Source organism: Myotis nattereri (assembly GCF_964212035.1).
Source record: "Myotis nattereri genome assembly, chromosome: 9".
Taxonomy (NCBI): Eukaryota; Metazoa; Chordata; class Mammalia; order Chiroptera; family Vespertilionidae; genus Myotis; species Myotis nattereri.
Window position 1 is genome coordinate 20403866 of NC_138084.1, and position 14406 is coordinate 20418271.

General features: G+C 39.9%; 1 protein-coding gene across 1 annotated transcript; it reads right to left on the minus strand.

The window, feature by feature from the left end:
* Window positions 1–973: 973 nt before the first annotated feature.
* Window positions 974–13739, minus strand: CBLIF (cobalamin binding intrinsic factor; the record flags this gene model as incomplete). The annotated part of the gene is made up of 9 exons (XM_081098146.1): window positions 974–1035; window positions 2586–2704; window positions 4813–5014; window positions 6369–6546; window positions 9453–9634; window positions 11159–11299; window positions 11722–11835; window positions 12810–12986; window positions 13661–13739. The coding sequence occupies 9 exons, from the start codon at window positions 13737–13739 to the stop codon at window positions 974–976; spliced, it is 1254 nt and encodes a 417-aa protein (XP_080954272.1).
* Window positions 13740–14406: the final 667 nt, after the last annotated feature.

Here is a 14406-nt window from a genome sequence, read left to right on the forward strand (position 1 = left end):
CTCCCTCTGCCCCCCTGCCCCCCCTCATAGCTTGCTGCCTGGCCCCTCCTGTAGGTCTCCATTGCCCGCTTGTAGTTTGTTGTCCCACCCTCCTGCTGATCCGTGATCTGGTCGTTACGCGGTTGGTCGTTACACTTCACGGCATAATGACCATTTGCATATTACATCTTTATTATATAGGATTATATAAAAATATACCTTTTAAACTTGATTTTGCCAGAACAAATATTAGAAATGGAAAGGGAGAGTTATGACATTAATATCATTTGCTTCATTCTGAACTATCTGGGCATCTCATATGAAGTAATTCTTGCCACTTCATGTATGTATGTACATACATATGTTTACACTTTGTGATTAAAAAAGGAGTACTTGATATGTGAAACAAAAATAGGAGTTTTAAAATATATCACTTCATTTGTGTAAATAAAGGAGTATGTTAATTAATCAAGAAGCTCAGGCTTGGGCAGTGTGGCTCAGTCATTGAGCATCAGCCCATGAACGAGGAGGTCACGGTTCAATTCCCAGTCAGGGCACATGCCCAGGTTACAGGCTGGATTCCCAGTAGGGGCATGCAGGAGGCAGCCAATCATTGTCTCAATGTTTCTCTCTCGTTGATATTTCTATCTCTCTATCCCTCTCCCTTCCTCTCTCTAAAATATATATATAATTTTTTTTTTAAAGAAGAAACTCAGAAACTCAGAATGATCTCCAAAAATATCAGCTGGGCTCTTCTAGCTCCCTCCCCCTAGGTTTAAATGATGACTGGCAGTCATTGCTTTGAGAAGCCGTACTTTATTTTCATGGGTCACAGATGGTACAACTCTAGAGAAGTTTGCATCATCATTTATTCTACATATGGTTTCCATATTTAGTTTTTTTTGGTTTTGTTTTTAAACCAGGAATATGGTATGACCGTAGAATTCCAGCCATCCTTTGGAGATATTAAATAGAATCTGAACTCACTTTGTCCTTAATACTGGGTGAAATTAGCTGTGATATGCTCATGATTGAAAGGTATATAGTCAGCAACTCCTGAAAACAAGCAGAGAGTAACAGGAGGTCACCATGGTACATATAACCACCCCCACCTCCCAAAGGATCAGGCCATCGTTAGAGAAGTAAAATCACTGTAGAGCAAAATGGGTAGCTTGGTGAGTATGGAAGGAGCATTGAATTGAAATTTAGGGAGTCCTTGTTTGCAGGCTCTAGGTGGCCATAGGAGCATGACTTTGGGCAAGCCCCTTAAATTGTACGAGCCTCATATATAAAATTGCACAGATAATATTTATCCTGGATTACAAATAATGAATATTAGGTGCCCAATATTGTACTGGACACATGATGAGCATTCAATAAATGGTGGTTGTTATCAACATGATGTATTTAAGCCAGATTTAGAGCATTCAGGGCAGGAACTTGTAGAGAGCGCCTGGGAAAGGCCCCTGAGCTGATTGTCATCTGAATCCAGCAGTGCCAGGCAGAGCCATCCCTGGAAGCATACCTTGCCAGAGGCAGGTGTGTTGTCAGCCTGACCTTCAGCTCAGGCACCAGGGAATGGGTTTCATTATCCAGCACATGATAGACTTTCAGAAAACATCTCTCTCATTGTCATCTTGGATATTGAAGCATCTTAACAGCCCAGTCTTGGCTCTGCTATGACTTTAGTTGACTTCACATCTCTCTACACAGTGACAATATCAGATTAACTAGGTAACATCATCCTTAGACAAAACCATATACCACTGCCCTTACAGGATATTTTAGTTTTTATGCTAACATTTTAAAGAATGTTAAAGTTTTACTGAACTTGTTGATTTTTTCATCCTTCTGTATGTACACAAAATGCACATAAAGATGTTCCTTGGAGATTTAAAAACAAAAGATTTAAAAGCAAAAGAAGGTGAAGAATGAATTGAGTGAAGCTGTGGTATACTAGTAAAGCACACTCATCCTGGGCTTGACTGTCTGCTCTGTCGCACGCTAGACATGTGCCTTGTACAAGTCCCTTTCATGTCTCTAAGACTTAGTTTCTTTCTCTGTAAAAGAGAATCACTAATACCTACAAAGTGGATGTATGAAACAAGAAAATGTAACATCTTTACACAAATGGGGATTATTCTATCCTTCATATTGTTTACCACTGGCTATGAATTTACTATTTTTCATCTTTTCTTGTTGTCTCTCTCACATTATTTGCTTTTTCCTTCTTCAGCCCTTATTGTTTTAAGTAGATTACTCCACTTTTCTTGTTCACTGGATATTTTCCCAGAGTGGAGCCAGGATTCTTGATTTTTTAAAAAGCCTTTTAAAATAGCCACTCATTTTATCTATCTATCTATCTATCTATCTATCATTTATCATCATTCTATCATCTGTCTATCATTTATCAACCAGCTAACATATATCTATATATTTATTTTTCTAACCATCATCTATCATTTGTCTATCACTTACCAATCATCTATCATCTATCTATCATTTAGTATTTACTGATCAAATGAATGAACTAATTAAATAAGGAAATTAAAGAATGTAGCCTTCAAACTGTGAAGGAAATGCTCCGATTTCTTTTACTCTCTAACCTTCATTCAAAGGTGTCTTGCCACTGAGGAACTGCCAATATGTCTTATGATTCACATTTTCAGCGATATTGTTGATAGAAGAGACAACAGGGCCCCAGGATGTCATTGTGGTTTCAAATCTATAAGAATAAAATCATATATATGATTAACATTTTACTTTAGGTCAGACAGTTAGTGGGTAAGATGAAGGGACAGAGGCATTTAAGTGCTATAGAGATCAGATAAAATCATGCTTAAAAGAGAAAATGTAAATGACTAATAAATATGAAATCACTTGGAATTGAATGAAAGGATTTAAAAGATAACCATTGGTAAGCAAATTAAATATGTAAATGTGCAATAATGGGCAAATACCAGTAATTAGGTAAGTGATGGAATGAATATCCAACATTATGTAATTTGCAGTTATGTAAACTGTATTTTTCAACAATTTCCAGTGACATGGGAAAAAGCTTATGTAATAATGGTAAGTGAAAATGTGAGATAAAAATTTTATATAAAATACCTACCCATCCCACATATATAGTGGATCACAACTATTTGTAATATGCATAGAAAAAACACCTACAAAATTATAAAAAACAGCAACAGTGATTATATTGTGGATGGACTATAGAGGTTTTGTTTCCTTTATGCTTTTTCTCCCTCAAAATTTTTACTACGTGTATTTTTATTACATTCATAGTCAGAAAAAGAAAAAATCAGGCAAAATTAAAGGTAAGCTCAGAGAAGTAAAGTATATTCAGAGGGTTGTTTGAAAATTAAGTATTCTTGAGGTGCAGTTTTTTTATCCTGACTTGTCTATAGAAGATAGGGAAGTTTAAGGGTTCAGATCTCAACTCTATTAATTACATGTTATGTGACTTTGGAAATATTACTTAACCTCTTTGGGCCTAAATGGTTCTGTCTATAAAATGGGAATAATTAGATATGTCTCTTGGTTTTGTTGAGAGCATTGTATCTGTGCAGTTCTTTTTTTTGGGAGGGGTTTGTTTGTTTGTTTTGTTTTGTTAATCCTCACCCAAGGATATTTTCCCATTGATTTGTAGGGAGAATGGGAGAGAGAGGGAAAGACAGAGAGAAACATCAATGTGAGAGAAACACATCGATTGGTTGCCTCTTGCAAGAGCCCTGACCAGGGCCCGGGCTGGGGAGGTGCCTGCAACCGAGGTACATGCCCTTGACCGGAATTAAACCCGGGATCCTTTGTAATATAGAGGTTTTTTTTTTTTTTTCTTTATGCTTTTTCTTCCTCAAAATTTCTACTCTGTGTATCTTTATCACATTCATAGTCAGCAAAAGAAAAATCAGTGGTCCACAGGCCTATGCTCTATCCATTGAACAAAACTGGCTAGGACTGTGCAGTTTTTAAACTTAGATCATCACTTCTACCCAATCTCTTTTGCCTGTACTGACCTCTTTTTCTAGAACTTCCTTTATATCTCCAAAAGCTTCCTGATGGTTTTCTTTCAAACACCCACAATTAAAGATATCCAGAGGAATTATGTTTCTCTCTCCTCCTGATACTCCTGTCAATAGTGCTGAAGCTTCTCTCTCTTGACCTCCACATCCTGTACTCAGAGCCCTGTGACTTTTCCTTGCTATGAGTCCATTTATTTTAGAGGCAGTCTTCATCACTTTACAGCTTCATTGCTATAGTCTCTCATGCCCCAGCATTTAACATTTTACAACATGGCTTTTCATATTCAAAATCTTGGAGTACTTCTCTGCAATATGAAGTCCAACCTCCTTATTGTGGTATTTCCAGCTTTTTACAAAACCACCCAATCGATCCTTCCAGATTCAATTAAATCTCAAATTCTCTGCTCTAGTCAAGCTGGCTTACTCATTGACCTTGAATTCCTTTCCCATTCCAATCTTGAATTCTCTGTTCTAACCATTCCCTCTCTCTAAATGCTACTCTCTCATATTTTCCTGGATGGTACCTATGCTTTGAATGTGGTCCAAAGCCAAGAGCCTCTTGACTGTTCTAATCCATAATGGACTCTCTTTTCTTTGAATTTCTTTTTTAAAAATTCTATCATATGGTGATTTGTATGATTTAATTTTTCATGAGAGATTGCAGGCTCTCAAGGAGCTATTTAAATAAAAATCTGTTATTATTATGAGAAGGAAAAAAAAGTAAGTAAATGAAGGAAAGAGAGAGCAAAAATGGTAATTCAGGTTAGGCTCAGGGAGAATGGCAAATGCCACTTGTAGTGCTCACTTGAATGTGGAATTTTTGCGTTGTGCTTCTTCTAGGACCACAAGTAGCACAGACCCACTTTTCACACTAACATCTATGGTGAAATTGAAGAGTAGCTCCACTCCCCTCAGCTGGTTATTGATGGTGTATTTGACAGTGATGTTGGATGCCATGGTGGGCACAGGACTAGGATGGTTGGGTAGAGTTGGATGTACTTCAGGATCTGTGAAGAGCAAAGAGGCCAAATTTGTAAATCACAATAGAGTTTGTATTAATGGGGCAAAATCTCTGCTGTTGGCAATCTGTCCCAGTAAACATTTCATGAAATGGCAATGAGTTTGTAGAATGTTCACAATGAAGCTCTCATTTCCATTCTAGAGAACTGATTGTAGTTGAAGAACTGACAGATAGTTGTACAATGGACATTTATCTTGTTAAAAGAATTTGTAACTTGAAGGGAGGATTAAGAGCCCTAAGTCATGTATTTTACATGGCACTCATTGTTAAGTTGTATGTTTGTTGTTGTTGTTATGCTTAAGAATGGAAGCAAAGGTAGTACATTTCAGACTATTTAACAAAGTACCTGGGCAGCTATTGTGGAATCCTAAGAGGGAACTCCATGGTCACCTGGTTAAAGCTGGGAAATGACTAGGAAGAAGCCTAAGGTTAGGAGAATGTGGCTATATCTGGTATGATTTAGATTAGGTTACTTGATTGTAGATTCTGCTCTGAGATAGACAAGGAGTTTATTAATCTCTGCTTATCTTAGGAGGCCCATACAACATAACATGAATAATAATTTATTTTAGTATTTGAGTAGAAAGAAGAGTTGGAGGAATCTAAATCCAAAGACTAGTTATGTCTGGAGTAATATAATTTTTATGCAGGACTCTCAGTTTCTAAATGCGTATTTCTGCATTGTATCTCTGTATTATATTGGTAATTGGGCAAAATATGGATATTTCAAATAAAAAGGTTGTGTGCCAGGGTTCTACCCCATCCATTTGGTGAGCTTTGAGCACCAAGGGTTCATATTTAGAGCTTCAAGGCTTGCCTGAAATGTCAACTCTGTTCTTTTCCTAAGTTTCCCAGATAAAATCAGTGATTGGTTACACTTTCTTTGCTTTTGCGCTATAGATGTCTTCTATTTCTATTTAATAATTGCTTCATTCCTCCAAATATTGTAGTTTTTGTCTACATATTTGTCAGCTGGCTTTGTACAGAAAAGATATGATAAGGTAGTGCATATTTGGTACATTTGTCAAATGAATGAAGTGGTATGTTATTTGTTAGGACCATGGATCTTCCCTCTCTATTTCACAAAATGTTTTACTCACAGTAGGCTATCACTAAATGTTGAATGAAGTGGACATGAGGACTGATTTCTGAGTGCAGGATGGTATATGGCTGTGTTATCACACAACTCTTGAGGATTGGAAGCCAGATGTGGTTCTGCCTACATGAAAGTAATGGACATAAAAAAGCCTATATGCCACTTAAAATTGAAACCACATAACATTCCTAATATAAGTTGCCAGTTTGTGATATGAGGAAAGACAGATGTTAAGAGTTCTTACCAGGGCTGCAAGACGTGTGGGGCACATCTAGGTATGTCTTCCCTTTCAGGGAAGGGAGGATTTGGGCAATGGACATGGAGTTGTGAAATTTTCCCAGCTTAATCTCATTAAGCACTACATCCATAGTCTCCTTGCAGTTCCATTCCTTTTTAGGTTGCATAGGTGTCACGGAGAGAGCCTGGAACACACATAGAGAGACAGATAGAGATAGAGACAGAGATAGAGATAGAGAGAGAGATAGAGAGATTAGGCTTGTCTTATAAGGGATACACTTGATCGTTAATCTCTTTGATCACCCAGAGTCCAAACTGAAGCTGCATAGGAACATCTGTCTTGTTCACTGCTGCATCCTCACCATTTAGCTTAGTGTCTGTCACATACTAGCCACATACTTAGATTCGGGGAACACTTTTAGGGCTTCTGTATTTACTAACAGTTCTTGGACAGAGAATGAGGGTGAGAGCTGGGCAAAGCAAGCTCTAGGGGAGCTTCAGTCTTGGACAACGTGACCATACAAACATAGTAGACCTCTTGATTTGTGTTGTCCTGCACACCCTTTAGTGTACACCCCCACACTTTTGATCATGTTGGGACTGTCACCCAGAGGCTCCATCACCCTTGCCAGTGGTGGACTCATGGACTGTGCTGGGATAATCATGGAATGTCATCCTCTTGGTGACAGTGATTGGTGGACACATGCACTAATCAAAGTTCTTCCTTATAAACAAACATTGAGAGAAGCATTTTGTCTCCTTACTGTGGTTATTTAGCTGGTACCATCTAAGTAAGCATTGAGTTGTTAGTTACCATCTTCTTTGGCCACTTGGAAGAAGCCAAGGAGCAGGAAAGAATGACAAAAACCAGGGCTGATACATGAAAAAAGAGTGGTCCCTGATATCATGACTGGAGCCCTTTATTTTGATGAATTCTGAAATCACCTAATCCATCCCTGGAACATCCCGGTTTATGTGAAATAGTAAGTTACCATTTCCCTCCCTTTAGGATTGTGCTGGCCATGGCCACCAGAGCCTGTTAATGGGCTGAAATTGCTGATGATCAATTTACCTGAAGCTTGAGATGGGAAAGGGGAGAAGGGAGAGGGGTGTCAGAAATGGCTCTGTGAGGCATTAGTCTGAGCAACTAAACAGTATGGAAAGGCACAGCCATCACTGTTATCCTCATCAACCATGAACCGTGGCTCTTTATATGGAAGTTTGGTTTAGGCATCCCATGGGTACTCCTCACCAACCTTATCTTGTTCACTTTCCATATTCAACTCCCAAATCTCACTAAATGAGATGGAGCCCCTTGGGATAAACTACCAACACCAACACTCTAGAGAGGAGTAACACATTAAACTGTGAGAATTCATCAATAACTCTGCAGGAGGAAGGTCAGGTCCTTTTCAAGTTAAGTTTCTATTAGAGGAGCCTTGAAAGCATAAGCATATTGATGGAAGAAAGAGGAAAAATTCTGGAACAGAGGAAATGTCTCATGAGTGCCTTTGGGAAGCAATGTGGGTGGCTCAGGCCATTGAAGGGTACTGGTACCCTGGAAGAGGGTGAGTGAGGGCTGAACCAGAAGCTCAATGTCACCACTCTTCTGGTGGGAGAAACCACCAACAATCATTGCACACCACATTGTGCCTGTGATTTTTTTTTAATACCTTTGCAACCTTGTTATTATGAGGAAAAATGTAATTCAGATAAATTCTATATTTGCCAAAGTGGAGGCAGATTTGGGATTAAACCCAAGTTGTTAAAGTTCCCAAGGCCTTTGGTTTTCTATACTAGAACATTTTAGATTAGAAAAAGGTTATATATTGTGATTCAACTCCAAAATGGGGCCATAAGTGAGGCAGGAGGAGGCTTTTTATCCTAACTGACAAGAACTGACATAAACTGTTATCTGCATATGGATGCAGTCCTGTCTTTTCATAGAAATAGCTTTAATAAGTCTCAGGAACAGCTTATCAGATTGTACCCTGAAGGTGATAAAATCCCAAACAGAATTCATAAACCAAATTAGCCATAGCAATCACTTCTCTATCTTATGTTTGGTGAAGCAAGTTTATTTTATGTGAGTCACAACTAAAACCCATTTTCTATTCCTTTTATACTGCCTTTGTCCCTCCACAAAGCTTTCTAGACCTGAGCCCGGGGATTGCTCTCATATGTTTCAGCCATGGTAACAAACAACATTTTGTTCCACAGCAAATTCCATTGACCGTGACATGACATAGAGACTGGGCATTTTGAGACTTTGAAGCACAAACTTTTTAGTTTGGAATAGAGGACTTGGCCATAGATGACCCTTTAGTTTCTGAGTCTAGTTGCTTATCTCTCCCCATTATCATTGCTTTCCATGGGAGGATGCTGCCTTAATCAACCCTAATCAAGCAGCATGTGATAGAATTCAAGTCCAGGAATCGATACGAGGGAAGTATAATATGGACTTGGTTTCCTGACACATATGGCTCCACCATTTATTAGAAATCTTTATGAAATGAAAATGAGATCAAGATTGAAATAGAGATTGACAAAGATTTGATGTGAGCCTTAAAAGCATTAGATATTCATTAGATTATTTTAATTAATTATTTTGAATACAAGCCCGTCCTTTTTTTTTTTTTGATCAAGATAAAGGGCTGAAAAAAGAATACTTGATAAGCAAGGTGGAATTAGAAAGTTCAATATTTTTTTGAGAACCTATTTTAATATCCTTACTTTTATACATCAAATTTTCCTTAATCTATAATTATTATGGACAAACTGTTCATTATTAATAATAATTTTCTTGGATTTTTTTTTGTGTTTTTTTGTGTTTGTTTTTTTTTTGCCCAAGGAAGGGAAAAGAGTTCATGTAGATTTGTTTTCACACTTACTCTGGAAGAGGGTAAGTGAGGGAGGAATTAACACCAGCATTTTACCAGTAGAGAAACTGAGGCACAGGCACCACAAGGAATCTACCTCAGGTCACACTAGCTGGTCTTTCCCAGAGACTTTAGAAGAAGCCTGGTCTCTTGATCCTACAATCCAGTCTTATTGGCATGGACCCAATGAAGAGCATCATTAATATGTTTACCTGCATTGCAAGACCAGTACTGTAGATGTCCCCAATGATTCCATTGTTTTTGATCCTTTTGCTGATATTCTCCACAGTATTCTCTAGTACCTGACCAAACAGGGTTCTGTAACCTTCCTCTGATCCTACAGGGATCTTGTTGTACATACAGGTCAGAGCCAAGGTCACCATTGCTCCAGTGTCTGTGAATCATAGGGGGATAAGACAACCACCACCACAAGAATATGAACAACTAACATTTATTGTGTGCTTACTGTATACTAGGTACATTATCTCTTTTACTCTTTGGAACAACCTGTGAAATAGGGCCTGTACTTATATCAATTTAAGGAATGAGAAATGGAATCCCAGAGAGGTTAAATAACTGCCCAAGCCCACACAGCTAGAAGGTAGCTGCGCCGGGACCTGAACCCAGATTTGTATGACTCCGAAGCTCATGCTTTTAATTAATAAGACTGGTAGTCTATTCACTCCCACTACTCTTATCCCAATATTTATCTTTCAAGAATGCCACTGGTTCTCAAAGGCCTAGCCATCACCATGTCTCCTTAAAGCCTTCTCTGGTCATCTCAGCACAACAGGTGCAGTCTCTTTCCTGAAATAACATCCATTGTTTGTACTCGTTTTGCAATCTTAGCACTTTCTGCTGTTTTGTTGTTACTGGGCTCCATGAATTCCTGGGTAGTGGGAGCTTAGCACCCCCCATAAGGCCCAGGACAGGGGCTTTTATTTTCCATTATTTTCACAGGAAAACATGTTTGGACTGAATTAGCCAGCTCTGGCCTGACAAGACCAGAATGAATGAAAGACTTGCCAGATGGTATCTTTTCTTTCATTGATCTTCCCTCCCTACCCCAATCTCTACCATAAAGTTGCATGACCTCATTAAAGGTGACAGAATTGTTGAAACTAATGTTGTAAAAAATGTCCAGATGCTCCAGATGGTAATCAGAAGCTAGCCTGTTCTTTACCCACAGTGAGGAGACTAGAGTAAATATCTACCTGCTTGTTGGTCTGAATGACCCTAAAACAAGAGAGGTTGCAGATGAAGCATGTTTAAGGGGGTAAAGACCGGAGTTAACGCCTTTGCTTAGAGAGCGGCAGAGGAGTAAAATGACCATGAATGAGGGGTATTATACAGAGAAGGGATCATTAGATGCAGAAGGGTGGGCCCAAGAAGGAAATAGTGTTATAGAGGAAAGGTTTTCATTCACAAGCAGCCATGTTTGCAGAATGAAGGGACAAGACAGTTCCACTGTGTCCTTGAAGGGGAGCACGGTGGGCTTAGGGTTCAGAAAGTAGCTGTTTAATAGACAGAGCATATTTGTATTTCTAAGGAGAAACATTGAGAAGAATAGAATGTGGAAGCATCACTAGTGATAAAAGAGAGGGTTCAGGGTAGAGCTGAGTCTAGAAGATATAGATTTAATAATTTGCCTGGGAACAAACCTGACCTAGGTGACATGTTTATTGCTCCCAACGGAGATTCTGTAACTGTCAGACATTTCAAGTGTTATCTAGATTTTACCATCTACCTTTCATTTATTCCTTAATTCACATGTCCAACAAATATTTGTTAAATACTCCCCTCTACAGACATTTTCATGATCCCCAGCTCCTCCCCCTCCTACTTGCCCTCTAGCCCCACCATTCAGTGCCCTCAATGTTCCCAGCTCAGAGCAGTTTGAAAGTGGCGACCAACTCACCTACATTGAAGGGAGAGGAATTGGCCTGCAGGGTCTTGGCAAAACGGGCTGCTATTGGTAAGGTTGTCTCAGGGTTCTTCTGGCACAGTGCCAAGATCGCCAGACTGGGCCCATAGAAGCTTGAAGCCTCAGCGTTGGGGCCTTGGGAGAGGATAGAGGGCCTACATAAGACTAACATTCACCACAACGAGGACATTTGTGAGATAAGAAATGCCAAACCTTTTAAATAGACATTGCTAGAAAACCTGTCCAAAAAGAAAGATACCATATTGGCTAAAGATCCCATCTATATTTCTCTGGCATGAGAATGGAATGAAAAGGGTTGGTGCTGTCTTCTGCCAGGTGGTGGCATGGTAAGGCTGTGGCCCTGGGCTACTGGTCTTTTCTGGTTCATTTTGGATTGGAAGTGAGTAACTCATCTATGGAATTAGCAGGGGGAACCTGAGTGGAGATACCTTGTCTCTTTTCTAACTTCCCACTCTCCTACCCGTTTCTTTCTAGGTGTAAAATTCTCAGGAAGGACCATTTGCCTCACCCTCCACTCCCTTCCGACGAGGTCTTACTTGAAGGTGCCCAGGTTTCCATTTGTCTTTGTAGAGTGGACACTTTATTCCCAGGGTCCCGGCAGGAGGAGGTGAGGGCCATGATGGTGAGTGCGAGCTGACCAACGGTCATATCTGCACAGCAGAGAACAAAATAGTTAAAGGTATTTTCAGGCAAGAGAAAGCAGCAGGGGCCAGAGCTAAACGCTCTGCTTCTTTCCAGATCATTTTGAATTTTAAAATAATGTGATTTTTTTTAATCTGCCTTAATTCTTAAAGAAAGCAGTATTGAAAAAATACTTAAGGAACATTTAATCCAGTGGCTTTTATGTGACTTGAGAACTCCACCAAGAATCCACGGTGTTTGTTTAGAAAAGCAGCAAGAACTCCCATACAAATTCACATATGAAAATTTATAGTTGCAAAATAATTTTTTAAAATACATTTTTCTTGATTTTAGAGAGGAAAGTAAAGGGAGAGATAGATAGAAATATCAATGATGAGAGAGAATCATTGATCAGCTGCCTCCTGCACTCCCCACACTGGGTATCGAGCCCACAATCTGGTCATGTGCCCTGACTGGGAATCGAACTGTGACTTCCTGATTCATAGGTCAATGCTCAACCACTGAGGAACACTGGCCAGGTGAAAAAAATAATTTTAACTTTATTTTTTAACTTGAGATTCAAGGCAACTCCTGTGAGGGAGCAGAACAGAGATTTGATTATTATTATTCTTGTTGTGATTACTATTAGTGTTATTGTTATTAGAATCATCTGAATTTTGCAAATGAGGAAAATGAGCTTAAGTAGGATAGAGAGACTGTTCAAGGTCAGGGTTAATAAGTGGCAGATCCAGAGCTGGAAGCCCACTGTTTTTCCATCTAGTCTAGAGCTCCTTTTGCATTAGTGCACTCCTCTATGAATGTCACAACGTCATACACAGATCTTTCCATGTGTTTTCCAGATATGATGGGAAGGGTGTTTGGGAGATTTAGATACATTCAGAGACCACCACATTGGGGTTGGGGATTGGGAGTTGGGATCTGAGGTGGTGAACAGTGTGCAGGATTCAGGGAGCATGTGAATGGAGAGGCTTGGACTTCTCACCAGCTGTGTCAGTGGCCATGAGCTGGTGAGTCAGGAGCTTCTGGGCCTCCAGGTTGTAGGGTCCAGCCAGGTTCATGGCAATCAGGACGCTGGGGTTGGGGTAGGTTGAGTGGGTCACAGAGTTCTCCATAAGCACTTGCATACTGTTAACCAAAGGCTGCTGTGCTGGGGGAACAGCTGAGAAGAGACAAGCCATTTACAAAACCCCTCACCCTTTTTTCCCTCTTCCTTGTTCCCTCGGTCTTTTAGGAGAAGACAGGATTAGCATTTCAATCATCAGTGATGCTTCTCAGGGCTGATTACTAAAGAGAAATGGAGAAAACATTGAGATTTTTCTTCAGAGGCCAATTAGTCCCTACATCTTGTCAAATACTTTTTCTTTTTTAAGAAAGTGATTTCTCATTTAACAACTTCAAGCAATATGTCTTGTGTACAGTTCATATTATTTCCAGCACATTCCCCCCAAATCACTGCTTTCCTTGCATCCATTTTTTTTTCTCATTCTGTAATGACAAATTAAAGATTTGAGATATGACTCAGTGAGTACCCCAAAGGGATCTAGTAGAGGTACCTGGTAAGAAAGGCTCACTGGGTGTGCCTTTGTACCATCATTTCTGAAACAGTATTTTAATCTCTCTTTATATGAAATGCATAGATTTGTCTCTCAAAGAACTTTCACTATTAAGTCAGGAAAGATGAACCACACATGCCCACCATGGCTCACCATTTTGGAGCTCCTATAGTGATTGCTTTTTTCACCACTTTCTTATCAGCAAACCTGCGCCTGAGGTTTCCGCCTGTCCCCTGGGTATCTGCTTCCCTGACATCCTCAGGAAACACACCATACTTACAGCATGAGCTTCGGGTCTGGGTGCTGGTCCCAGCCATAGCCCAGAGAAGGTTCAGGAGGTAAAAGATAAACCAGGCCATCCCTCTCTCTCCTGTTCTGTCCATGTCTCCAGTTAAAAAATCCCAGTGTTCTTAAGAGGAGTATTTCTCTACTTTCTCTTATATAGGCTCCTCTTTATGGAAAGTCTGCCCTCCACCCCCATCCCAGTCACTCCTAATAACCTCTGCTGACCTCTCTCCCCCCGCATAGAACTAATGTCCTTATGCTTATCTAAGTTTACCTACTATAGACCTTCCAAGGTGTCTGAAGGTGACTTCTAGGTAGCACAGTCATATGAGAAATTTGGGCTGCGTGTGTAATGAAGGCAATGACAAAGTGCCCTTTAGCCAAATTCTGGGTCTTTACACTGGGAGTATGGCTAAGGACTGAGATAAATGAGGCTTCCTCCCAGGGCTACTCCCTGTCAGACCATCTGTGTCTAACTGCAGCCACTTCATTGAGGTGTGTGTGGTTCCTAACACAACACCTCACTTCATGGTTTGAGGTATGTGCTTTACCATATGCCCTTTGAGGCTCTCAGGAAAAGATCTGCCAGGTGAAGTCTGGCTTTATGTAATCAATGAAGTTGACGTGACCTGGACTCCAGCCTAGGCTCTTTGAAGTTGTTTGACTTTAGGCAGGCAAAGGACCTGCTTCCCAGAAATTTTGTTTGACTTCTCTTTCCTTATCTGGGGATGAAAGTATTTT